The sequence below is a fragment of the Nycticebus coucang genome, chromosome 10 (genome assembly GCF_027406575.1).
Source record: "Nycticebus coucang isolate mNycCou1 chromosome 10, mNycCou1.pri, whole genome shotgun sequence".
Lineage (NCBI taxonomy): Eukaryota > Metazoa > Chordata > Mammalia > Primates > Lorisidae > Nycticebus > Nycticebus coucang.
This window is the reverse complement of record NC_069789.1, coordinates 98,414,883-98,439,365: the sequence shown is the minus strand read 5'-3', so window position 1 is coordinate 98,439,365 and position 24,483 is coordinate 98,414,883. Positions and strand designations below refer to the sequence as shown.

The following is a 24,483-nucleotide window of genomic DNA, read 5'->3' as shown; positions in this document are numbered from 1 at the left end:
GAAAAGTTTACAGAGCTCTTTTTCTGTGTCAGAAGCTGCTCTAAACACTTTATAAAAATGCATCCTCAGAGCCACCCTAGGTAGGTAGGTCCTAGTATTACCCCCATTTGGCAAATGAAGCACAGAGACATCATCAACTTGTAGAAGGTCATTCAGCTAGTAACTGCAGAGCCAAGATTCAGACTCTTGCTGTCTGGATTTAGAGTTCATCTTCTTGCCTATTATGCTAAGCGGTCTAAGACAAATTAAAAGAATAAATGAATATTTTGTGGGGACGTAGGAAATAATTACCAGCAGCTCTGAGAACCCAAGGAAGTTTTGAAACCACACTTTTATACTTCAATTTTGATGTCGAGCCAGATAGCACTGCCAGACTTTTATTGCAACATCAATTCTTTCTGAAGAACCACCAAGGGGAGGTAATGGGGCCTGGAGCAAAAATGTTGCGGGATTTCTTGCTGTATCTAAGGTTTCTTAGAAGTGACATCCAATTTTAATCTTTTCCTGATTTAAAGATATTGCCTGGAGTATAAAAACCAAATTTAAGCTGTCATGGATTCATAGAGAAGGCATGGGTGACCAGGAGGTTTCTTTAACAAAAATAACTTGTGATATACCTTGGGGGTGTCTTGGTTTTGAGTTGAGAAGCATGAGAGATAAAATACACAATAAATTTAAAATGGAGCTGAGAAACCCTACCAGGAAAACTGTATTATAAGAGATAATCCACATCTGAGAAACCACATCATGGAAGGTCAACAAACAGCTAAGCAGAGGCTGAACGATGACCAGATACGTAGAGAGGCAGGTTTGGGACAAAGTATGTTGCCATGCTGGTTTCAGTGTAAGTCAGATTCCACTCTAGGCTAAGTTTCTGAGGAATTCCCCCTGGAATATTGTTGTGTGGCTACCTGCATTAGAAAGACCCACCAAGTAGTCTCTGAGAGCAGGCATTAAATATTTGACCTACAACTCAGAAGGGTAATGAGCCTTTAGCTTTAAGAAAAGAAAACATGGACTCATGTGATGGTGGTTGAGGGTTTTAATAATTGGGTTATTTTTACACCCATGACCTCCAGAGAAATCCTGTTAAATAGCAATACATAGACTTCTAATGTTGTTTTTGCTTCTTAGTGACCTGTTTTGGCTTTCAGTGAACCACTTCGCTTATGAGAAATTTTGCCTCCTTATCTAATTCAGAGAGGAGGAACAGATAACTCCAGCCAACAGGCCAGGAATGGAATTTAAAGCCCAGTCCTCCACACCATAAAAACCAAGCCTCAACGTGGAGTCCCCAGGCTGTGTATCTCCATAAGGATCACGCATCAACACTCTTGGATCTGCTTACTCTCCAGTTCATTCCATTCCTTTATGTACGTACATGCCTCTTAGGTTGAAATCAGTTTGGAGGGGCTGTATGTTTCCTCATTTTTGTACAGCACCCCCAGCAGCACACCCATTGTAGATGCACAGAGACTTCTCTGACAACTTTATAGATGAAAACACTCTGAAAAACTGCAGAAGTAAGAGGGTGTGGAAAACACTGAGTAAAAAGATCTGTCATTTAACAGGGTGTATTTGTCATTTTGTAATATTTCAAAACACACCCTGAGTAACAAAAAGTGTCTAGTGTGGGAGGAGTGGTGAGCTAAGCCGGGATGATCTCCTGGGAGAATGAAGTACTCATGTCCTAGGAAACCGTCAGCAGGAAAGTCAAAACCCTAATCCCTGCACCGCCTATTTGTTTGTAGGTCTTGGAAACATTCATGCTCACTTCTTGCCTTGACTGAGCCTTGAGCTGAGCTAGACTCCCCAGATGAGTCTCAGATACTGCTGGGAAATGAGCTGGGCGTTTTTAGAAGTTCAGTGCACTAGCAGAGGACACTGCTTTCAGGACAAAGGAAGAAAGACTCCTCTGCTGTAGACTGGCTTTTACCAACCCACTGGTAGAAAAATCACCAGATGTACTAAGCAAGGGAGTGTGAACAGACTGGTGCCCGTGTGACCCAACTGCAAGGAAAACAAGCAAATAGCTCTTTTCATTGTTAACATATCTGCTTTTCTGAAATTAAAAATGATAGGTTCTCCTAAATATAATCTCCACCATAGCAAATTTAGAAAATACCCCCCAGAAAGTATCCCAAAGAACATAAAAACCACTATAATCCCATTGTTCTTAAAAGAAGAAAAAAAAACCATGAACCTACCATTGTATGTCTTTCTGAATTTTTAATTTGTTTTCAGTAATGGTCCACTTAAAAAATCTCTCCTGAAATCCCAACATGATTCTGTCTTTTCTTTGAGACTGAGCCTCACTCTGTCACCCAGGCTCGAGTGCAGTGGTGTAACATAACTCACTGCAACCTCCAACTCCTGGGCTCAAGCGATTCTCCTGCTTCCCCTCCTGGGACTTTAGGCTTACCACCAGGATCAGCTAATTTTTCTAGTTTTTATAAGATGACATCTTGCTCTTGCTCAGTTTGGGCTCAAACTCCTGGCGTCAAACAATCCTCCCACCTCGGCCTCCCACAATGCTGATGACTTTGTATTTTTATTTATTTGTTTACTTATTTATTTTGAGGCAGAGTCTTGCTCTGTCACCTCAGCTAGAGTGCAGCAGTGTCATCATAGCTCACTGCAACCTCAAACTCTGGAGCTCAAGCGATCCTCCTGCCTCAGCCTCCTGAGTAACTAGGACTATAGGCCTGAACTCCTGAGCTCACGCCATCCTCCCACTTTGTCCTAGACTGCTGATGATTTTTATTTTTAATGTAAGTCTATCCATTTCTTTTCTCTCTTTTCCTTTCCTTTTTTCTTCTCTTTCATTTATTTACCTAACATTTTTTGAATAGCTACTATGTATTACTCCTTTTCTCTTTTAATTTTCTTTTCAACTCTGTAAGCTGTATTGTTATTGTAGATGAGTAAATTGAAGTTCAGAGAATTTAGGTGATTTTTTTTCTAAGTCTCACAGCTTTCATCCACCTGTTTTTCTGTTATCTACCTATCTGTTATCATCTATCTAATAGATGAAAGTATTATCTGTTTATCTTTTTAAAAACCAACCAGAGATCACAACATACTGCTAAAAATACATACCTTTTGATACCCTGTTTCCCCGAAAATAAGAAGGTGTGCTCCCAAAGATGCGCTAGGTCTTATTTTCAGTGGACGTCTTATCTTTCCTGTAAATAGGTCTTATTTTCAAAGGATGTCTTATCTTTGGGGAAACAGGGTAGTTATTTCCTTTTTGTTGCTTCAAATTTCACAGCTTATTTTTTAGCTACCCCTAGGTAAATATCTCACTTCCTAAGTTTTTTACCTGAGTACAAATTCCTTGGTATTTTTCATTAAGAATACAACAGGAATTAGGAAAGGTGATAGGGTTGCCAGTGGGGAAACATATAAATCAGGCGTCCTCAATCTTTTTAAACAGGGGGCCAATTCACTGTCCCTCAGACCGTTGGAGGGCCAGACTATAGTTTAAAAAAGAAAAAACTATGAACAAATTCCTATGCACACTGCACATATCTTATTTTGAAGTAAAAAACAAAACTGGAACAAATACAATTCACACCGCTTCATGTGGCCCACGGCCCCTGATATAAATGACTCCAGCACTAAGGCTGAGTACCAGGACAGCCTCCTGCAAGGGGTGAGGCTGTCCCTTGCCTCCCACCTCTTTCTCAAACCCCATTGGCCTATCCTTTTGGGAAACTTCATTCTCTCTTCTCTTCCTCCTCTGAGATCTGTAATCTTTTACTTGTATATTGGGAACATCTCTCTTATCTCTATTATTGCCCTATACATCCTTGAGGACACAGGCTCTTGATTTTCCACAGTGTCTGCCACAAGGTCTAGCACAGAATAACCCAATAACCCAATGAACACTTTTTTTTTTTTTTTTTTTGAGACATTGTTGCCCTGGGTAGAGTGCTGTGGCATCATAGCTCACAGCAACCTCAGACTCCTGGGCTCAAGAGATTCTCTTCCTTCAGCCTCCCAAGTAACTGGGATTATAGGCACCCACCACAATGCCTGGTTATTATTTTTAGAGGCAGGGGGTCTTGCTTTAGCTCAGGCTAGTCTTGAACTTGTGAGCTCAGGCAATCTACCCTCCTTGGCCTCCCAGAGTGCTGGGATTACAGGTATGAGCCACCGCTCCTGGCCCCAATGAACACATTTTGAACACATTATCAACTTGTTAATTATTGAATGCTGAAAATACACTGGTTTGCTCTTAAGAGCATAGTTCAACCTCAGGGGCACCCATGTATAAATACCGAGGGATTCCAGGCCATGGCCACTCAGTACAAGTTCTTGTCCTCTTCATCTAAGCCTTGCTGTTTCATCTGGAAGGCTGAGACTCAGAGAAAAGCATTGTCATTATTCCCGTCCCAATGAGCTACAGCTGCCACCATAACCAGCACTGCTGGTGGCATTTACACCTTCTCAGGTGGTGTGGCATTCTGACTTGGTGCCAGGACAGGCAAACTACCCTATCACACCCTTCCTCAATCCTTTTCCTCCACAACTGTGTGCTCTGTGGTTAAAGACTTTCTTTTGTGTTTGGACTGACAATGAAGAACTCTTTAATTTTTTGTATTTTAAAATTTTTATATAATTTCAATTTTATGGTGAACTTGCAAAACAGTACAATGATGTTCTGTGTACTTTTCTCCCAGTTCTAGTTGTTAGCATTTTCCTCCATTCACTTTATTATTACTTACTGTATCTTCCAAATTTCCTCCTCCCCACTCCCCATGTGTTTGCACATATATTTCTTTTTGAACTGTTTAAATTGCAGACATCATACATTTTTACCCCAAATTATTGTAGTGTATGTTTCCTAAGAATACATTCTCTTACATAACCACAGCACAATTAAAATAAGAAAATCTAACATCAGTGCAATGCTATTATTTAGTTCAAAATTCATATTTGAATTTTTTTAATTATTCAAATAAGGTCCTTTGTGGCTATTTCTTTTTCCTGATTGTAGGATACAATCTAGATAGAATCATATTGGCATGTGTTTTTAATATGGGCCAGTTTTTCAGCCTTTATTTATCTTTTACAACTTGAATGTTTTTGGAGAGTAAAGCAGTTAATCTGACTAATCTGCAGTCTGCATTTGTCTAATCTTTTTTCTCTTGATTAGATTGAGGATATGCATTTTGGGCAGGAGTCTCAGTGAAGGGATAGAGTCTCCTCAGGGAATTACAGTAAGAAGCCGAAGAAGTGAGTATGTCTCATCACTTATGATGTTAACTTTGCTCATTTGGTGATGATGATGCTCATCAGGTTTCTCCTCTGGAACATTAATATTTTCCCTTGTAATTAATAAATAATTTATAGGGAGATACTTTAAATCTGCAGATATCTTGTTAGTGACTCCAGTTTCACTTACTGGTTTTAGCATCCTCTGATAATTCTTGTCTGAATCTGTTACTACAATGATTTCTAACTCACCATTTCTTCTACAATTACTATTTGGGGCTCTTCTGTACAGAATAGCTTTCCCTTCTCTGCCACTTGTCTGTTCACTTGTTTATTTATTTATATCAATGTGCCCCATGAATTCTTATTTTAGTCTATGCATATTAAATCTTTTTTTGTTTTTTTAGAGACAGTCTCACTTTATTGCCCTCGTTAGAGTGCTGTGATGTTACAGCTCACAGCAACCTCCAACTCCTGGACTTAGGAGATTCTCTTTCCTCGGCCTCCCGAGTAGCTGGGACTATAGGCACCTGCCACCACACACGGCAATTTTTTTGTTGCAGTTTGGCCCGGGCGGGGTTCGAACCCACTACCCTCGGTATATGGGGCCGGCACCCTACTCACTGAGCCACAGGTGCCACCCTATTTTTTTTTTTTTGAGACAGAGTCACTCACAGTCTCACTATGTCACCCTGGGTAGAGTGCTATGGTATCACAGCTCACAGCAACCTCAAAACTCTTGGGCTTAAGCAATTCTCTTGCCTCAGCCTCCCAAGCAGCTGGGACCAAGGCACCCGCCACAATGCCGGGCTATTTTTTTGTTGCCGTTGTCATTGTTGTTTAGCAGGCCCAGGTCAGGTTTGAACTCACCACCCTTGGTGTATGTGGCTGGTGCCCTAACCACTGAGCTATGGGCGCTGCCGCATTTTTTATGTTTCAACTTTGATGCTCCAATTGTCTTATTGCCTTCAAGCTGGTTTCTGTTTCAATTTTACATGCCCCCATTATCTGCAGGGTACTTTCTAGAGCTGCAAGACGTTCCAGGCCTACCTAGACTTTGCCTATCCAGCTTTTGAATCATGACATTTCTCAAGTAGCCCTGTTTCCTTTTAGAGAGTAATGGTATGTATGTATGTATGTATGTATGTATTTTTTTAGAGACACAGTCTCACTTTATTGCCCTCAGTAGAGTGCCGTGACATCACAACTCACAGCAACCTCCAACTCCTGGGCTTAGGCGATTCTCTTGCCTCAGCCTCCTGAGTACTTGGGACTACAGGCGCCTGCCCTAACGCCCAGCTATTATTTTGTTGCAGTTTGGTTGGGGTCGGGTTTGAACCCGCCACCTTTGGTATATGGGACCAGTGTCCTACTCACTGAGCCACAGGTGCCACTCAAGAGAGTAATGGTATTTAGAAACTAGATATGGACCATAGGTATGCTTGCTGCAATTGCTAGGACTGCTCATTTCTAGGCTCTCTTTGGAAATCAGCTGTGAAGTATTTGTGCACACAGACATCACTATACATGTATACATTTCCTTCCTTCCTTCCTTCCTTCTTTTCCTCACTCCCTCCCTCCCTCACTTCCTTCCTTTTTTGAGATAGGGTTTCGCTGTATCTTCTAGCCTAGAATGCAGTGGTGTGATCATAGCTCACTGAAGCCTTCAAATCCTAGGCTTAAGGGATCCTCCTGTCTTAGCCTCCTGAGAAGCTAGGACTACAGACATGTACCACTATATCTGGATACTTTTTAAAATTACTTTTTGTAGAGATGGGGTCTAGCAATGTTGCCCGGGCTGGTTTTGAACTCTTAGCCTAAAGCAATCCTCTCATCTCAGCCTCCCAAAGCTCTGGGATTATAGGCATGGGCCACTGCCCCAGCTGAATTTTTCTTTTTTTTTTTTTTTCCAGCTGAATTTTTCTATGTACATTTCTATCTTATGTACACGTACATCTATATCTAATTTATGTATTTAGATTAAAACCCATGAGTTGATACTGATAAATTCTATTCAATCTGGCACTAAGGAATTAATTTTAGCCTCCTTCCCTTTCTATATTTATAATTTTCTTCTATAACTGTAAAATAATAGTCTCCCATCATCCTCCACATATTTAATCATTTACTGACACCCACAAGACACGCAAAATAGTTTCAGAATTATTAATCTGTCCCACTGTGAAAATTACTCCCTACAGTCTAATATTTTTTTTTACAGTTCTTTTTGTCTTTAAATTGAGGGCATATGGTGAAAATATGCATCATAGGTATATTCATGAATCGAAAATCATCGAATTATGCACTTTAAATATATGTAGTTTATTATAAGCCAACTTCCATAAAACTGTAAAAGAATATTGTGTTCATAATTTACTTGGGTTAGTTCCCTGGGGCCCCCTTCAGTGAAGTTATGCTATTTAAGATATTGTTAGGTTGATTTATTTTTTGTTTGTTTTCTATTTTAGGTCTTGACTTTGGCTCCACTTGTTCATTTTATTTCACTTTTTGAATAATATGTAAAGTATTAACATTGTTCCAAAAATAAAACTATACAAAAAGTTACACTTAGACACATACCACACCCCCTCCCTCCTTCCACTTGATTCCTCCCCATACTCATAGGTAACTAATCGCATTGGTGGTTGTTTTTATTTATTTGTTCATTTATTCATTTATAAAAATAAGCAGATGTATATACATTTTTCTTATTTTATTATCTTTAATTTATGTATGTTCTTTTACACTTTGCTTTTTTTCATGTAACAATACATCCTGAAAGTCACTCAGTATCAGTTAATATTAGTCTCATTCTTTTTCTTTTTGGCAGCTGTATAGTATTCTATGTTTTCTTCTAGTACCTCTATGATTTTATATTTTACACTTAGATCTCCAATCTGTTTAAAGTTTATTCTTGTAAGTGATGTGAAGTATGGATCTGGTTTTAACTTTTTCCAAGTGGCTACCCAGTGTCACATTTATTTATTACTGTCCTTTTTATCTTTTGCTCTGGTGGTTTGAGATGCCACCTTTATAATACAGCAAATTTCCATATGTACTTAGGCTCATTTCTGGACTTTCTAGTCTATTCCTCTGGTCTATCTATTTATGTACCAGTACCACATTTTTGTTTAAAATAATAGAGGCTTCATATAATATTTTAATATCTGGTAGGTAGGTTTCTTATTACAGTTTTTCTTTTTCAGTGGTTTCCTAGCTATTCTTGCATGTTTTTAGTGAGAACTTTAGTATCAAGTTTGTCTAATTTATAAATTCATAAGTTCACGGAGAGGTATGATTTATGAATCAATAAGTGATAACTTTTCCATTTGCTCTAGTATCTTTGGTGGCTTTCAGAAATGTTTTACAGTTTTCATACAGGCTTTGCACATTTGGTGTTAGATTTATACTAACTGAATTTTCTTTGTTGCTATGATAAATGGGAATATTTTTACTATCATAATCTTCTAACTGGTTATACTTTGTATATATAAAAGCTATAGATTTCTATATCCTCTTTTTTTTATTTTTTTGCAGTTTCTGGCTGGGGCTGGGTTTGAACCTGCCACCTCCGGCATATGGGGCCTGCGCCCTACCCCTTTGAGCCACAGGCGCCACCCTCTATATTCTCTTTTTATCTCCTGCTACCTTATTGAAATCTTTTATTGTTTGTTAGTCTTATCACTAACTTTCTAGGGTTTTCCAGGTATTCTCTCGTGTCATTTGCAAATCAAGGTAGGTTTATTTTTTTCTAATTCTTAAGCCTCTTATAATTTCTCTTGCCTAATTCCATTAGCTGATACTTTTAGGGTGATGTTAAGTAATCATAGACAGAGTGACCATCCTTGCCTTGTTCCCTTCAATCAACTCTTAAAAGACCATTCTAAGATTACAATGAAATTTTGGGAAAAAAGAGAAAAATAAAAACCATCCCTTACATAAAAAGTAATTTGAAGGACAGTGATAACTTTTTAGTGAAAGAAGTTGCTGGATATTAAGCTTGCAAGATGAGATTAAAGCTATTCTTTTGTCTAGTAACCAGAAAAAAATTAACAATAAAGCTAAAAGTAAAAATTTGATTTTAGAAGAGTTCATTTAAATAAAGTTGTGCTGGACACCATTTTTATTGTTTTTCTCTTCCTTTTTTTTGAGAGAGTCTCATTATGTCGCCCTCTGTAGAGAGCTATGGCGTCACCACTCACAGCAACTTCAAACTCTTGGGTTCAAGTGATTCTTTTGCCTCAGCCTCCTGAGTAGGTGGGACTACAGGCGCCCTTCACAATGCCCAGCTATTTTTTGGTTGTAGTTGTCATTTTTGTTTGGCAGGCCCTGGCTGGATTTGAACCTGCCAACTCTGGTGTATGTGGCTGGCACCCTTGCTGTTGAGCTACAGGCATTGAGCCTCTACTGTTTTTCTTTAAAGGATTTTTAAACAATGACTTTGCTCTTTATTAATGCATTCATCTAAGATTTACAGAATGCTTATAATACTCCAGGCACTATCTTAGGTTCTTTTTCACCTAATTTTAACTACACTCATGTGAAGTAGGTGTTATCTTCATGTTATAAGGAGGAAAATGGAGTTTAGAACTATAATTTTGAATTTTTGTCTCCCAGTTCAATTTTTCAACATAGAATAAGCACTCAATAAATAACAAGAACTAGGCTCAGTGCCGTGGCTCAAGCCACTAAGGCGCCAGCCACCTACACCTGAGGTGGTGGGTTCAAATCCAGCCTGGGGCCCACCAAACAACAATGACGGCTGTGAGGGTGGCGCCTGTGGCTCAAGGAGTAGGGCGTCCGTCCCATATGCCAGAGGTGGTGGGTTCAAACCCAGCCCTGGCCAAAAACCACAAAAAAAAAACAAAAACAAAAACAACAATGACGGCTGTGACCAAAAAATAGCCAGGCATTGTGGCAGGCGCCTGTAGTCCCAGCAACTTGGGAAGCAGAGGCAGGAGAATCTCTTGAGCCCAGGAGTTAGAGGTTGCTGTGAGCTGTGGGATCGCCTGGCGCGCTCTCTGACCTTCTGACCTGCACTCTACCCAGGGTGACAGCTTGAGTCTCTCAAAACAACAACAATGACAAAAAAAACCAAGAACTAAAATTTATTTAGTCATTAATTTATTTAGCCAAAAACCACAAAAAAAAAAAAAAAAAAACCAATGACGGCTGTGACCAAAAAATAGCCAGACATTGTGGCAGGCGCCTGTAGTCCCAGCAACTTGGGAAGCAGAGGCAGGAGAATCTCTTGAGCCCAGGAGTTAGAGGTTGCTGTGAGCTGTGGGATCCACCTGGCGCGCTCTCTGACCTTCTGACCTGCACTCTACCCAGGGTGACAAGCTTGAGTCTCTCAAAACAACAACAACAACAACAACAACAAAAAACAAGAACTAAAATTTATTTAGTCATTACTCTGTTCTACATACTTTATTTGTATTGATTGGATTAACCCTCACGTCAGCCCTAAAGTCATTTTTATTATTGTCTTTATAGATGAGCAAATTGATATATAAGAGTTAACTAGCTGGCCGAAGATGATAAACTATAAAGAAGTTGGAAGTCTGTCTTCAGATCTATTCTTAACCAATTACTATATTATAAAGCTTTCAAATAACATGAATGAAGTTCTGGGATCATGAAAGATGGAGAGTATTCAATCTCCTGAATGTAAATCCAGCAGCATTACTTACCAAGTTTAAGTTTTTCTCTTGTTACTTGATGTGGTGGGTGATTTTGCAACTGATAAAGGAAATGAGAAGGCCCTTGCGCTCAGGAAGGCAGAAGAAAGGCATGTATATGCCTGAATTTCTTTGGTTCTATGTTGAATGTAGGTATTTTGGGCATTTCAACATATTGGACTTCTTGCCAAAACTATGCAAAATGCAACACAACTTTATACGTAAACACAACTTATAAGTTCACAAGCTGAATAAACAACCTGCATGCACACATCCACACGAGGTTATATAACAGGACTGTAAATACCGGCCCTGCAGTGGCTTTGGAGGTCATCCAGTCCAACCATCATCTTCTCACAGTATACTGGGCCCAGTGAGATTTAAGGCCACAGTCGCACAAAGCTGACCCTGGACTCACTCTCTACAGTGTGTGTATCACTAGCTCAGGTTATTTAATACCTTTGCTTGTATTTCCTCTTTCCTGTAGTGTCTGTGCAAAAGTAAACGAGCCTAGCTTCACCCTCTTTGGCCCAAAACACCACCAGAGAGCGAGGCACGGGCCCCCGCCGGGCATCTGGCCAACTCTGGATAAAATAACTCGCTGAAGGTCAGAGAGCGCGCCAGGCGGATCCCAAACGGTTCTCCCGCAAAGAAATCGGCCGTTCTTTCCCAACTACGCGCGTGGGTGTTTGGAAATCTGCCACCGAGGACGCAGCTACCCGCCCAACTCCGTGCCCAGCTTCTGGACAAGGTGTGCACGCCGCGCCGCTAGGCCAAGGGGACTACTAAGAGCCGTACAAGCCAGGGACCTCGGGGTTCGTAGGACCCGCCCAGACTTGCCTTGGCCGAACCGAGCCTCGTCCCTCCAAGCACTTTCAACTGACACCTCCCCCCCACCTCCCGGCCCCCAAGCGGCGCACTGGAGGGGCGGAGTCGTTTGCCGCCAGGACTCCAGGGGCTGTCCCTATTGGGCCAGACAATGAGTGACGCGGAGGCCCCGCCTCTACCAAAGCGCGCCCCGCCGCTTGCGCTCTAGGCGCTGACGTGTCTGGGCCAGCGGCTTCCGCTCCTCCCCCAGCCCGCAGCCACTCGGAGCGGCGAGAGGGGCGGGGTGGCCGGGGCAGGCGCTCCCCACGGTCCCCGTTCCCGCCCCGCCGCTCCTGCCTCCCGGATGAGGGTATATATTCCGAGCGGGAGCGGGACGCCGATGAGTGGCCGTGCGGAAGGAGCCGGAGCCGGAGCCGGAGCTGGAGCCGGACGGAGCTGCCGAGGAAGGTGAGGGACTCCCAGCCCGGTGAGAGGACGGCGGGCCCTGGACCTGCCGTACACACGCCCCCACGGCCACGCGCGCAGACGTGGACACGCGTCTCAGCAGCCTGGCACGCGCCGAGGAGAACGCCTGCACGCCCACATCCTCCCCGCGCGCCTCGCCGTCGCACCCTGCCCGCGGCGACCCCGCTGGAGGGCGTGTGGGCTGGGCTGCCGGTGGGAGGCGTCCGGGGGATGACATGGGGACCCACGGGTGGACTGGGAGTGTTGGGGAGGGAGTTTTGGGCCAGCATCTGGACTCAGAGGGGGTCGTCAAGGTGGTTGGGTGGAGAGTGGGGCCTCTCCTAGGTGGGCCATGGGGACCTTGTGCTCAGGCAAGGGCCTTGGGACAGCTGTGCCAAGTTTGGGGGCTTACAACGGACACAAGCGGTGGTTGGAACTGTCAGGTGGGAGCGAGTTGATGTGTCTTGAATGTATGAGGAAGAGAATTGCGAGTGCTGGCAAAAAGGACAGTAGGATAAAACCTGCTTGCTTGCTTTTTTTGTCCTGTTTTAATACTGGGAATGAGAGAGGATTGAAATTTCTGGGTTTCTCCTCATTTGGCCAAGCAGAAAGATGGTGGAATTGGAGAGCTGAGAGCACACATGTGCTGAACATATGGCTTCTTGAAGATTTTATCAAGTTTGGCCTGACGCTGTGCTATATTTATTTGTACGTGGTTTATGAAATCTGAAATCAGGTTATAGTGATTATGATAACACGTGCGTGTTGTTATGTAGTGAAAAAGTTAAAGGTGAGATTCACTGGGTGTGTGAACTCAAGGGTTTGCAGGAGACTCAAGGCAGCTGTGTGTTCCTTCACCATTAGTCAGTTGGCTGGCTCAGCTGGGACCAAGAAAGATTTCATAGGCTGTGCTGCCAAGCCTTTATGCAGGCGTCCTCAAACTTTTTAAACAGGGGCCCAATGCACTGTCCCTCAGACTGTTGGAGGGCCAGACTATAGTTTAAAAAACAAACAACTATGAACAAATTCCTATGCACACTGCACGTATCTTATTTTGAAGTAAAAAACAAAACGGGAACAAATACAATTCACACCGCCTCATGTGGCCCGCGGGCCGCAGTTTGAGGATGCCTGTTTTATAGGATTCTGTCAGTGGTTATGGCTGAATCCCAGTACTGTTTTTCAAAAGTTCTAAGAGGTTTACTTATCCATTTTGAGGACATGTATAGTGGCAGAAATAGGGGCAGGAAGGAGGAGACTAGAAAAAGAGGGAGAAGTACTGGATTTCTTTAATACTGTTATATAAATTCTAATATTGATAATGATGAATCGTTAAATTTGGCACTTATTAGGTTATGGGTGTGAAACGAGTTTTGTCATTTCTAGAGCTGACTTTCAGCTCTTTTCAGATTTTGGTTGTCACAATATAAGTCCTTATCTTTAACTCTCCTTTTCATTGCTGCTTACGTTTACACCTCTTACTAGCAATAATAGGAAGAATGGTACTATTTTTATAGTCTGCAGGTTCTTAGGTCTGCCAGAAATAAACCTCATATAATTGATTGTTTTTCCAAACTCAGGTATAGTTGTTACTTTAAGAACATTACACATACGTAAATGAGCACATGGTATTATGTTAACCTTTCCATACTACTGGTGGTTTAGGCCGGTATCAAAGTCAAACCTGCGTGTTCTCTTATTTGCATGGATCCATTTTCTCAAGCATTCGAAGATGGATGAATATCTGATTTTTAAGGAAAGGTTTGACTTATATTTTAAAAGATTATAATAATATATTTGCAAATGTAGACCTACCATTTGACCCTGCAACTCCTCTAATAGGCATTCACCCAAACAAAAAGAACACATTTTATCACAGGGACATTTGCACTAGAATGTTCATAGCTGCCCAGTTGAGAATTGCAAAGATGTGGAAACAACCCAAGTGCCCATCAGCAAGTGAACGGATAAACTATGATGTGTGTATACCATGAAATACTATTCATCCCTAAAAAAGATGGAAATTTTGCATCCTTGCAAAATAGATTCGGAGAACATTCTGTTAAGCATCACAAGATTGGAAATGTATTCAATATTAATTTGAAACTAGGAAATTAACAATCACAGACCCACATGAGGGCAAATCTCAAACAGAAGAATGGGGAAGGAGGGGGGTTTAGTAGCTTCCCACTCAGTGAGTACAACATATGGATGTATGGCACACTCCCTCGGCAAAACTGTTTTTTACCTTTCGTGTTAATTATATAATCTAATGGTTTACAACTTCATATTAATCTGAAATAAAAGAATGAAAGAAAAAAACGTTTTAGCTTGGACCCCTCTGTTATTTCCTGTTCTAGCAGTAAGAGAATATATATGGTTTTTCTTAATTTGCTAATCAGTACTTCATGATTTAAAACACGTTTATCCTTTTACCGTGATCTTGAAAATTTTATCTTTAGTTCCACTATCGCCTCTGAAGACTACTACATTCAGCTGTCTAATCAGCTTTTCTGTTTGAATGTCTGATGGGCACATTAAACTTAACATAACCAAAAATGAAGTAGTGAATCTTCCCACTCTGCACACATATTCTTGAATCTGGACATATTTCTCTTCCTTGATGGTTCCCCTTCCTCAGTGAATGACACCACTACTTGGAGTCACCTTTGCTTGATTTTTCTTACACTACGAGTTCAGTCCATTACTTAATCCTGTAGGTCCACCTTTAGAATCCACTTTCACCACCAATCTAAGCCATCATCAAAGCCATCATCATTGCTCATCTAGATTATAGTAGTTCCCTAACTGGTCTGCCTACTATTTTTGCCTCCATTATCGTCTTTTTTCCCCCACAGGACATCAGAATGATCCTTTAAAAACCTACATCAGACCACAATATTCCCCTGCTCCAAAATCTACAATGTCTTCTGAAACCCCAAAGTCCTCCCCTTGCCCACAAGGCCCTACTTGATCTGGTCTCTGCTGGCTTTTCCTACCTTATTAACAGTAACTGTTTGCCTCAGTCACTCTGCTCCACCTATATTGACCTTCCTGTTCTTTCTTGAACACACCAAGCACCTTCCTGACTTGGAACTACTTCACTTGCAGCTTTCTTTCCCTGAATGTGACCCCTAAAATACTACCTTGGCTTGCCCCTCTCTTCATTCAGGTGTATTCTCAAATGTCAGCTGTGCAGAGGCCCTCCCTGACCACCATTATCCTGATGGTCTTTAACCCCTTATCTCACTTTATTTTTCTTCATAGCCTTGTCTCATAGTATACCTGACATTTTATATATTTGTCTCCTATACTGAAGTAGGCATGCACCTTGTCACTTTCTTCATTTTATGTCCTTATCACTCAAATCATTAAATATTTGTTGAGTGAATTAATAATGGTACGTGAAAGTTAAATAGCTTTCTTTTCTAAATTATCTGTTTGTATATATTTGCACATTAAAAGAACATTTTCTGGAGTAAGTTATTTACATAAGTGAGGAGGGTATTTGTGGGGCCCACAACCACTCAACAGAAATAGCAGCGCTGGGGGTTGGGGCAAGTTATCTCTGCTTCTATAAAATAATCCCAATACCAGTGTCTTAGAATTGTTTTGTATATTAAGGTAGCATCTATAAAGCAATTAAGGTGCACTGGCACCCTGATATGTAAGTGCTGAAGTATTATTACTGTTAGTTGAAGAATACACAGCTGTAGGTTCTCTTGACCCGAGCTTTCAGTGTTTGATATTTCTGGTCCTGGTGAACTAGATCAGTGTTTTTAGCCTTTTTTAATCTCACAGCACTCTTGAACCTGTAGTTAAACTTCCATGGCACACTTAAATTATGTTGATCAAAAAAAGAGTGGGGGGAAAAAAAAAGAAAATACTTAATGTGCATGGAACTTCTTTTGAAAAAAAAATTCATCTTTAAAAATTTGCACAGCACACTTAAGATCCTGTCACATGGCACGCCAGTGTACCACAGCACAATGGTTGAATAATCACTGAGCTTAGATACTAGTATGAATCTTTTTTTTAATGCTTTGTTGTCACTTAAAAAATTTTTTTAAATTAAATTATAACTACATTAATGCATTTATGGGGTACAGTGTGCTGATTTAATATACACTAGTATGAATCTTATTTTATAGGTAAGGAAGCTGAGGCATGGGGAATTTAAGTGCTCTAACTACCACTGTTTTGGGAGAAGATAAGTGGGCTGTTTCTTTGGACCTGTTCATCCTCTGTGGCTCATATCTTAGCTCTTTACAGTGACCCTCGAAGGTATCTCTTTGACTCTTATTTCCTCTGCAACTAATCTGATCTGTTGCAGAGGAAAGAAGAGTGAAAGCGATAACTCTTTTAAATTGTTTTCCTGCTTCTAGTTGTCTTTCCTTACAATTTATTCCAGGCATTGTTCCTTTCTCTCTGAAGCACAGTGACACTGCCCTGTTTGGTAATCTACTGTTCGTTTCTATTAGTCTGTCAGGTCTAAATTCTTTTGCTTAGGTTTCAAGACTCTTCCGTGTCATTCTTCATAAGACATTACTTTCTCACTGTTCACCATCCCACCCACGTTTGTTTCTCATGGCCACCAGCCTCTGCTTGTTTCCTTATCTATGTAGTCTGTTTAACTCTCACGCACAGCCAGATTACAACTGTGTAGTGAACTCTTTCTAGACAATGCCTGTCTCCTCTTACATTTTCTATTAGCTGAGTAGATTAAATTTTCTTTATTTCTTAGCACTATGTAGTTTAGCATTTTACTATATTATCATAGACTGCTCTGTAAAAACCATTATCTTATTCACTGATACATATGTATTGCTTGTCTTTACAGCCTGAGTTCTTAGTAGGTAGAGAAATTGGATGTGTTTTTATTGCTTCTCTGCAGAAGTTGCTATTGAAGTGAAACATGCTTTTCATGATTATAGGTGGTTCACAGTAGTTTTCTATCATTAGAGATAAAGGAAGAACAGATGAGCAGTTAAGTATCCTTTCAGTGGTAGTTTAGTGATCAGAGGAATGGTATAGAGGCAGCTCAGTGTGGTAAGAGTTTGAGCCCTGGAATTGGACTGTCTTGAGTTCCCAGCTCTACCAATTGGCTAGGTTGCTTGGCCTTCTCTGCCTCAGTCTCCTCAAGTATGAAGTAGTGACAATTACGGTACCCGTGCTATGAGCTGAAAATTAAGATCATGAAGGTAGAGTACTTAATGCAATGACTAGTAGGTGTTACCCTCTTGCAGGATTAGTTTCTTAAAAACATTGAGTGATGGAAAGACAGGTTAATTTCCTTAACACCAACTTTTAATAATGTACTTATTTTTAGTAGGAAAAACCTCCAAATTTGGATGTTGGACTTTGAACTGCTATTAATTCCTTTTTTCTTTTCTTTAGGTTTACAGGTACATAAATTATTCCCCTATTGTCAGAACACTTGAGTATCAGTGCATTATGAATGTTAATGACCTCAAACTCAGGTTGTCCAAAGCTGGACAAGAACACCTACTGCACTTCTGGAATGAACTTGAAGAAACTCAACAGGTAGAACTTTATGCAGAGCTCCAGGCCATGGACTTTGAGGAGCTGAACTTCTTTTTCCAAAAGGCCATTGAAGGGTTTAACCAGTCCTCTCACCAAGAGAAAGTGGATGCACGAATGGAACCTGTCCCTCGAGAGGTGTTGGGCAGTGCTACCAGGGATCAAGATCAGCTGCAGGCCTGGGAAAGTGAAGGTACTGAACTTGTGCATATTGGCTCTAAAGTTTGTTACGAGTTGTACTAAAATTGTAAAGTGGCCTAATCATGTAACTAATATTGTGACTCTCGTACCACCTTAAACCAGGTGATGGAAAGCGGCAAACTGTTTTGCCGAGACCTCTTCAGTGTTTCCCGTTGCTATTGCCTACATTCTCTAACCCAGTTCAAGGCTTCTCTTCTTTAGGTCTTAACTTGTCTCCCTCCAATTTCTTTCCCTCTATTTCCATACTTCTGGATTCCTTTTTCTGAAGCGCAAGTTGAATGTTTCAGTATAAGCTGGCTTAATCTGAGAATCTGCCCTGCCTGTATTGCCAGTCTTGCCTTCTGCCCCATGTATTTTAGCCAAATAATTCAGTTTCTCTCAACATTACGTTAAACCTTTGCTCATATTTACCCTTTCCTTGGTCTGGCCTTTGGCCCTTCTCTACCTAGCCCAGTCACTTGTAAGGTCATCTCTTGGAGTTGGGCAGTGGCTCTGCCACTTGGGGAGGTTACACTCATTCTTTAAGGTTACCACATACTACTTGATGGCCTTTTTGTTCAGTGTCCCAAGTTGGAATCAGTTGTTCATGCTTTAATTTCATTCTTATGTAATAAGAGTCATTCATGTCTGTCTTTCTCATTATGTTGTAAACTCTTTTTTTTTTTTTTTTTTTTTTAATATGTTGTATACTCTTGAAGATCAGCCTGTCATATAGGATTTAGAATAGTTATGGTCAACAAGTGTTTGAATTTCCCCAGTGCTTTTTATTCTAAATTATAATATATCATAAAATCTGTCCTCATAACTAATACTAATTTGTGCTTTTGAGAATAGCAAGATAGCTCAACTACAGCTTTTTCGTGGGCTTGAGAGCTGTGATTTTTATAGCCTACTGTGCCTCTGTAAATGAAAGGTTGACTATTGTAGCTGCGGCCCTCAAGTACTTGTATAAGATCTTTGTCAAATCTGGGCCTCATTTCCTCAACCATGAATGAGCAGAATGCCAAATGATTTTCATTCCTTTTTAAAAAACATTTTATTGCAGAAATAATTTCATAATAACAGAAATAGCCCATAACCTCATTAAATCTGTTTTTATTCGCTTTACCACCCATTTTTTCCCTTACAATGGAAAAAATACATATTTGATTTTATAGATGTGAAATAATAATATAGAGACAATCTAACTGTATATATTTGCACCACACTATGGGTATTTTTATCTTCCACACTTTGGTGCCTCTTCCCCACACATGCAAAGAAAGATAACTAACATTATCAGCCTTTGTATACCTCTTCCTATCTTTCTTTTGGTTTACAATTTACTGATATTTAAGCTGTTCCAAAGAGTTATAGTAGTTTTACTGCTGAGAAAGCTGTCTCCCTTGTAGGGAGCAGAGGACTAAGCAGGTAGGTCTCCAACCCCTTTGTCTCCCCACTAAAAGGGTAGTTCTGTTTTCTTTTGTTTTGTGTCTTTTATCTTAACATGAAGTTTTATTTAAAAGAGTTTGGAGATTAAAAAAAAAATAGTTTGAAAATAAAGTTCTTCAACCAAGCAACCTGAAATCTTGGTGTGGCTAACTAGCTTTTTACTTAGGAAAGGGCTCTGCCTCTAAGATGTGGAAGAATGATTTCCAGATGAATACTTGTGAATGGAGACTTTGTGATACCATGAGTCCTGGTAATTTTGGCTTCACAAATCCTTCCCTCCTCCCCTGAGTTTCAAAAAGGCTACTACACCATATGGATGAATAAGCTTAAAAAGAAAAAGAAAAGAAAAGGGGTACTACTCCAAAAGCCACAGACAGGTTTCTTCTTACTCTCTCATATCCCAGCTGCCATATTTCTCCTTGAGATTTTAAGGGCATGATATCTTAGTGTTAACTCTATGGGAAGTCAAAGCTTTGACCTTATCTGATGGGGAACATCAATAATCAAGAGCTGGTGTTATTTGACTCTTCTTTACAACCTTTATGTTGGAATATGTGGAACTAGTCATATAGTTTATGACTTCATGTAAACTATAATCCAGAAACTATTACCAGACATAGCATAAGAAGAGCAAACTTCCTTTTGGCTTAGTGTCAAGGGAACTCTATTTGGAGCTTTGCACGGTAAGGGTGGTGAAGGAAACTTTGTACTGGAAATTATATCCTTTTCACTTAGCCAGAAACTACTGTGTGTTCACAGATTCATAACAAAAGGTAAGTTTCTGCAGTTAAGTTCTCAGCAGTATACTTCTCTGCAGCGAGTGTGAAGATTACAGCATTATACTTCAGGTAGCAGGAAGATCCTGGCAATTGTATCAAGGACAGTTTTTCTCCCCTGTGGATAGGGGGAATAATTTCAGAGTGGTTATTGAAATGATAATGGACATTTTAACACCTAGAGTGGAAAATTCTATATTTCTGAACACATAAGTGACCACTGTGGTCCTTGGTGAAGAGAACTCTGGCCAGCTGTTGAGGAGTAGCTGGAAAATCCTACTTTGCAAAGGTGAGATTTTGTAAGAAGTACTCAGAAGCCTTGAGAATGTATTTTTAGTAACAAAACACTGGAAAATATGTTTGCTTAATGATAACTGCCATTGTTTATTGAAACAAAGGCAATAAACACAAAACAATCAAAGGCTTGTTGAAAATCTAATTTTATCATAATAACTAATTACTATTCAAGCTTTTTCTTTTTTTTTTCCTTTTTTTTTATTAAATCATAGCGGTGTACATTGATATGATCATGGGGCATCATTCACTAGCTTCACAGCCTCAAGCCTTTTTACTTTTTTTTGCCTGCAAGACATTTTCCTGTTAATTGTACTGGTGCTTCTCAACCATGGAGTAGTAGAAAAGTAGAAATGGATTCATAACACTCCCTCTTCTACATTTCCGAATTCTCATATTGTGGTGTTTTTTGTTTTTTGAGACAGTCTCACTATGTCGCCTTTGGTAGAGTGCGATGGCATCACAGCTCACAGCAACCTCAAACTCTTGGGCTTGAGCAATTCTCTTGCCTCAGCCTCCCAAGTAGCTGGGACTACAGGTGCCCGCCACAATGCCCAGCTCTTTTCTGTTGCAGTTGTCATTGTTGATTAGCTGGCCCAGGCTGGGTTCGAACTTGCCAACTTTGGTGTACACGTGGCTAGCTCTAACCACTGTGCTACGGGTGCCGAGCCAGTATTGTATTTTTAATACATTGTTTTGTCTTAAAAGTAATAGGTGCTTATTTTAGAGAAGTTAGAAAATAATAAAAATTACAACAGAAAAAAATAAGTTTCTACCATTTTACCATTCAGAGGTAAATCCTCAAGAGTTATGTTTTACAGTGTTTTCTTTCACACATTATGCAGATGTGCATATTGGGTTTATGGTGTATCTGCAGTTCTGTAGCCTACTCCGGAAGTTATTATGAAAAAGTTCAAGCATATTTTGAAACATATATTTAGGGGCAAATTTAGTATAGGGAACCCTCCCAACACGTGCCACCTTGATTAAAAATTACTACAGTTTTGTACTTTTGCTTTATCTCTCCCTCTTTCTTTACTGCAGTATTGTAAGGCAAATCCCAAACATTTTAGTTTTATCTTCATATAGTTCTGTATCCATCTCCAAATATTTGGACATATTTTCTCTAACCACAATGCCATTATTTTGCCTAATGAAATTCACAGTATCCTCCTAGTATCTAAAACTGGTTCAAATTGAGATTTCCCTGATTAGCTTGCATTTTGTGCTTAACAATTTGGGGAAATCATTTCAGCTGTAACGTAATTAAAAATTAAAGACTTAAAATATCTTGTCTGACTAATTTGCTGGAGAGCTTGCCACACTCTACTTATTCTGGAGTTCTGACAATTTAAATTAAAGTTCTGACAGCCTTCCACTTAGCAAGGCCCTGTGTTGGGTGGCGCCTGTGGCTCAAGGAGTAGGGCGCCAGTCCCGTGTGCTGGAGGTGGCGTGTTCAAACCTAGCCCCGGCCAAAAACAAAAACAAAAAAAAAAAAAGAAAGGCCCTGTGTTGTAGGCCTTGTTTCAGTCACAGGCCCAGATTAGATGTGTGGGGGAGCTAGTCCAAGCAGGAAGTTATCCAGGAACCATTTGACCTCTGACAGGCCACTGAAAATTCTTCTGTTTCCTTGTAAATGTTATCAGGAAAAGTGCTCCGATTTTCTGGATCTCCGATTCTTGATTCTCCAGGGAGAGAGATGTTCTCTAGCCCTGGAAATGTTTCATTCTGGCTTGATTTTTTTTTTTTAAACCTCTGATTTGGTCTGTGTTGAGGTCCCTTCTGTAGGAATGTTATTAATTCTGTGTCCTATAATGGAAAGATGGAAAAGATGATACAGTGATCGAGGTTTTTTTTGAGGGTTTTTTTTTTTTTTCATATTTCTATGGAAGCAGTTTCAGGATAGAAGTTTATGATATCTTAATTTTCACCTGGTTATAATTAATCAAGTTAACATTTTTCAAATAGGTACAGTGCTGCCCATATGAAATTTATTTATGACAAAAACAATTTGAAGTAATGTATTATTTCCATATAACCAAAAAGCTTACAGAATTTTGTTGGTCTACTTAATTCCAAACAGGTTTTTTGAGACAAAGTTCAGACTAGAGTGCCATGGTATCAGCCTAGCTTACAGCAACCTCAATCTCCTGGGTTCAAGTGATCCTCCTGCCACCGTCTCCCAAATAGCTGGGATTACAGGTGCCTGCCACAACACTCAACCAATTTATTCTTTGTAGAGATGTTGGTCTTGAACTCCTGGACTCTAGGGATCCACCTCCCTACACCCTCTTGAGTGCTAGGATTATGAGTGTGAGCCATGCACTTGGCCTCCAAGAAGCATTTTATCTGTCATCATAAGACACATACTGACTTATGTCTTAGGTTCTTGTGATAAACATTGCAGGTTTATTGTAGTAACATAGCCAAAGTGGGTGAGTACTGAGTGCTTCAGTGCTCATATAATATATAATATATGTACACACAGTATAACACTGAACAACAGCTACAGCTGCATTTTGTTTTTGCAATTTCAATTGGCCTTGCCACTCCAGGGACTGCTGTCTTTCCCCTTGTTTTTCTTTGCTCATAAGTGAGATGCATAAGCAGGAAGAAGTTAAAGCATAAACTGTTTATTGCAGACACACTTGGACTGTTTTATAACTCCTTATAATAGTTGTGGTTAGGTGGGAATAAGATGTAAATGTTTACACCTGGCAGGCATAATCTCACTGCCACTCTTAAGAAGTGACCAGATTGGTTGTCAGGTCTAGGTATAAAAGGAATTGAAGTAAATTTGGCAGATAGGGCTTCTAGGAAACAAAACACATGACATTTGTTTACACAAAGAATGAGGCTTTTATGAGCTGCTGTGTAGCAAAATTTTGAAACTGAAGAAATTAGGGAATTGGAATGAATCAGTTTAGGGAATTGTTCTAAGGAAGAGAAATGTTCATAGAGGGATATTTTGATGTTGGGTGGCATTAGGTGAACAGGAGCTGAGATACGGAGCTGGTTCTGAGCGTGGCTTTTACCTTTTTCAGTTAAGGTTGTTGAGGGAAATAACTTACCTCGGGGCTTCTAGTAAAAGGGAGAAGTCAGGAAGAATGACCGGAGCCCTGTCACTAGTAAAACAACTTAAAACACGTGTGCTGTATGAAGGCAATATACAGAGCAAAAAGAGAACAGAGCCTGGGACATTTTAACATGTCCAGAAATATTTCTGATTCTGATACCTTTGGTGGTATTTGAATGTCCAGACAGACTACAGTTCTTTATTTGCAATTCTAAAATGGTTCAAAATCTCAAGGCTGGGTGCAGTGGCTCATGCTTATAATCCTAGCACATTGAGAGGCCAAGGCAGGTGGATTGCTTGAGCTCAGGAGTTCAAAACCAGCCTGAGCAAAAGCAAGACTCCTGTCTCTACTAAAGATAGAAAAACTGAGGCAAGAGGATTGCTTGAGCCCAAGAGTTGGGAGGTTGCTGTGAGCTATGACACCAGGGTTCTCTATTCAGGGGACAGCTTGAGAATTGGTCTCAAAAAAAAAAAAAAGAACAAATTGGTTCAAAATCTGTTTTGCTGCAAAACTTGACCTGAACAGACATGAGACTAGTTGTTGACCTTATTTATCCCACCTAATGTAATCATAGGGTGTTGTTTTAGATCTGGGGATATCATATAACTGTAATATAGCATATTACATATGTACTTTTCTAAATTTTGAAGTGTTCTGCATTTTGAAACAAATTTGACCCAAGGATTTAGGCAAGGGATTATGGACTTGTATTTTAAAATAATGCTTTGTGGCTTAATGACAGCAGAATTAAATTTATTCCCTAGAAAGTAAGTTTTTTTTAACTCAGAAAATAACCAAATGTAAGACAATTTTCAAATCTGCCTTATAAGATCTCCTGTGCCCTTCTTATCCCTTCATCTCAGTCAGTTTTGTCACATGGTGGTTATGAGTCTTACTTTATGTGAACACAAAATCAAAATGGCTGTGGTAGAGGCTCAGTGAGTAGGGTGCCAGCCCCAGATACCGAGGGTAGTGGGTTCAAACTCGGCC

At 40.2% G+C, this 24,483-nt stretch overlaps 1 protein-coding gene across 7 annotated transcripts in view; it reads left to right on the top strand.

Annotated features, from left to right (window-relative positions):
- The first annotated feature begins 11,918 nt into the window (after window positions 1-11,918).
- The window catches only part of UAP1 (UDP-N-acetylglucosamine pyrophosphorylase 1), a 34,247-nt gene continuing 21,682 nt past the window's right edge, over window positions 11,919-24,483 (top strand). For 2 of the 7 annotated variants that reach the window (XR_008383102.1, XM_053605962.1), the window contains exons 1-2: window positions 11,933-12,176; window positions 17,571-17,907. Coding sequence is in view for 6 of the 7 variants with exons in the window: in XM_053605962.1 (XP_053461937.1) it covers window positions 17,628-17,907 (280 nt within the window). In the remaining variant the exon portion in view is untranslated. Of the gene's footprint in view, window positions 12,196-15,669; window positions 15,678-16,324; window positions 16,458-17,570; window positions 17,908-24,483 lie in introns of all 7 variants that reach the window. The other 5 variants (XM_053605963.1, XM_053605966.1, XM_053605965.1 and 2 more) reach the window with 5 other exon arrangements.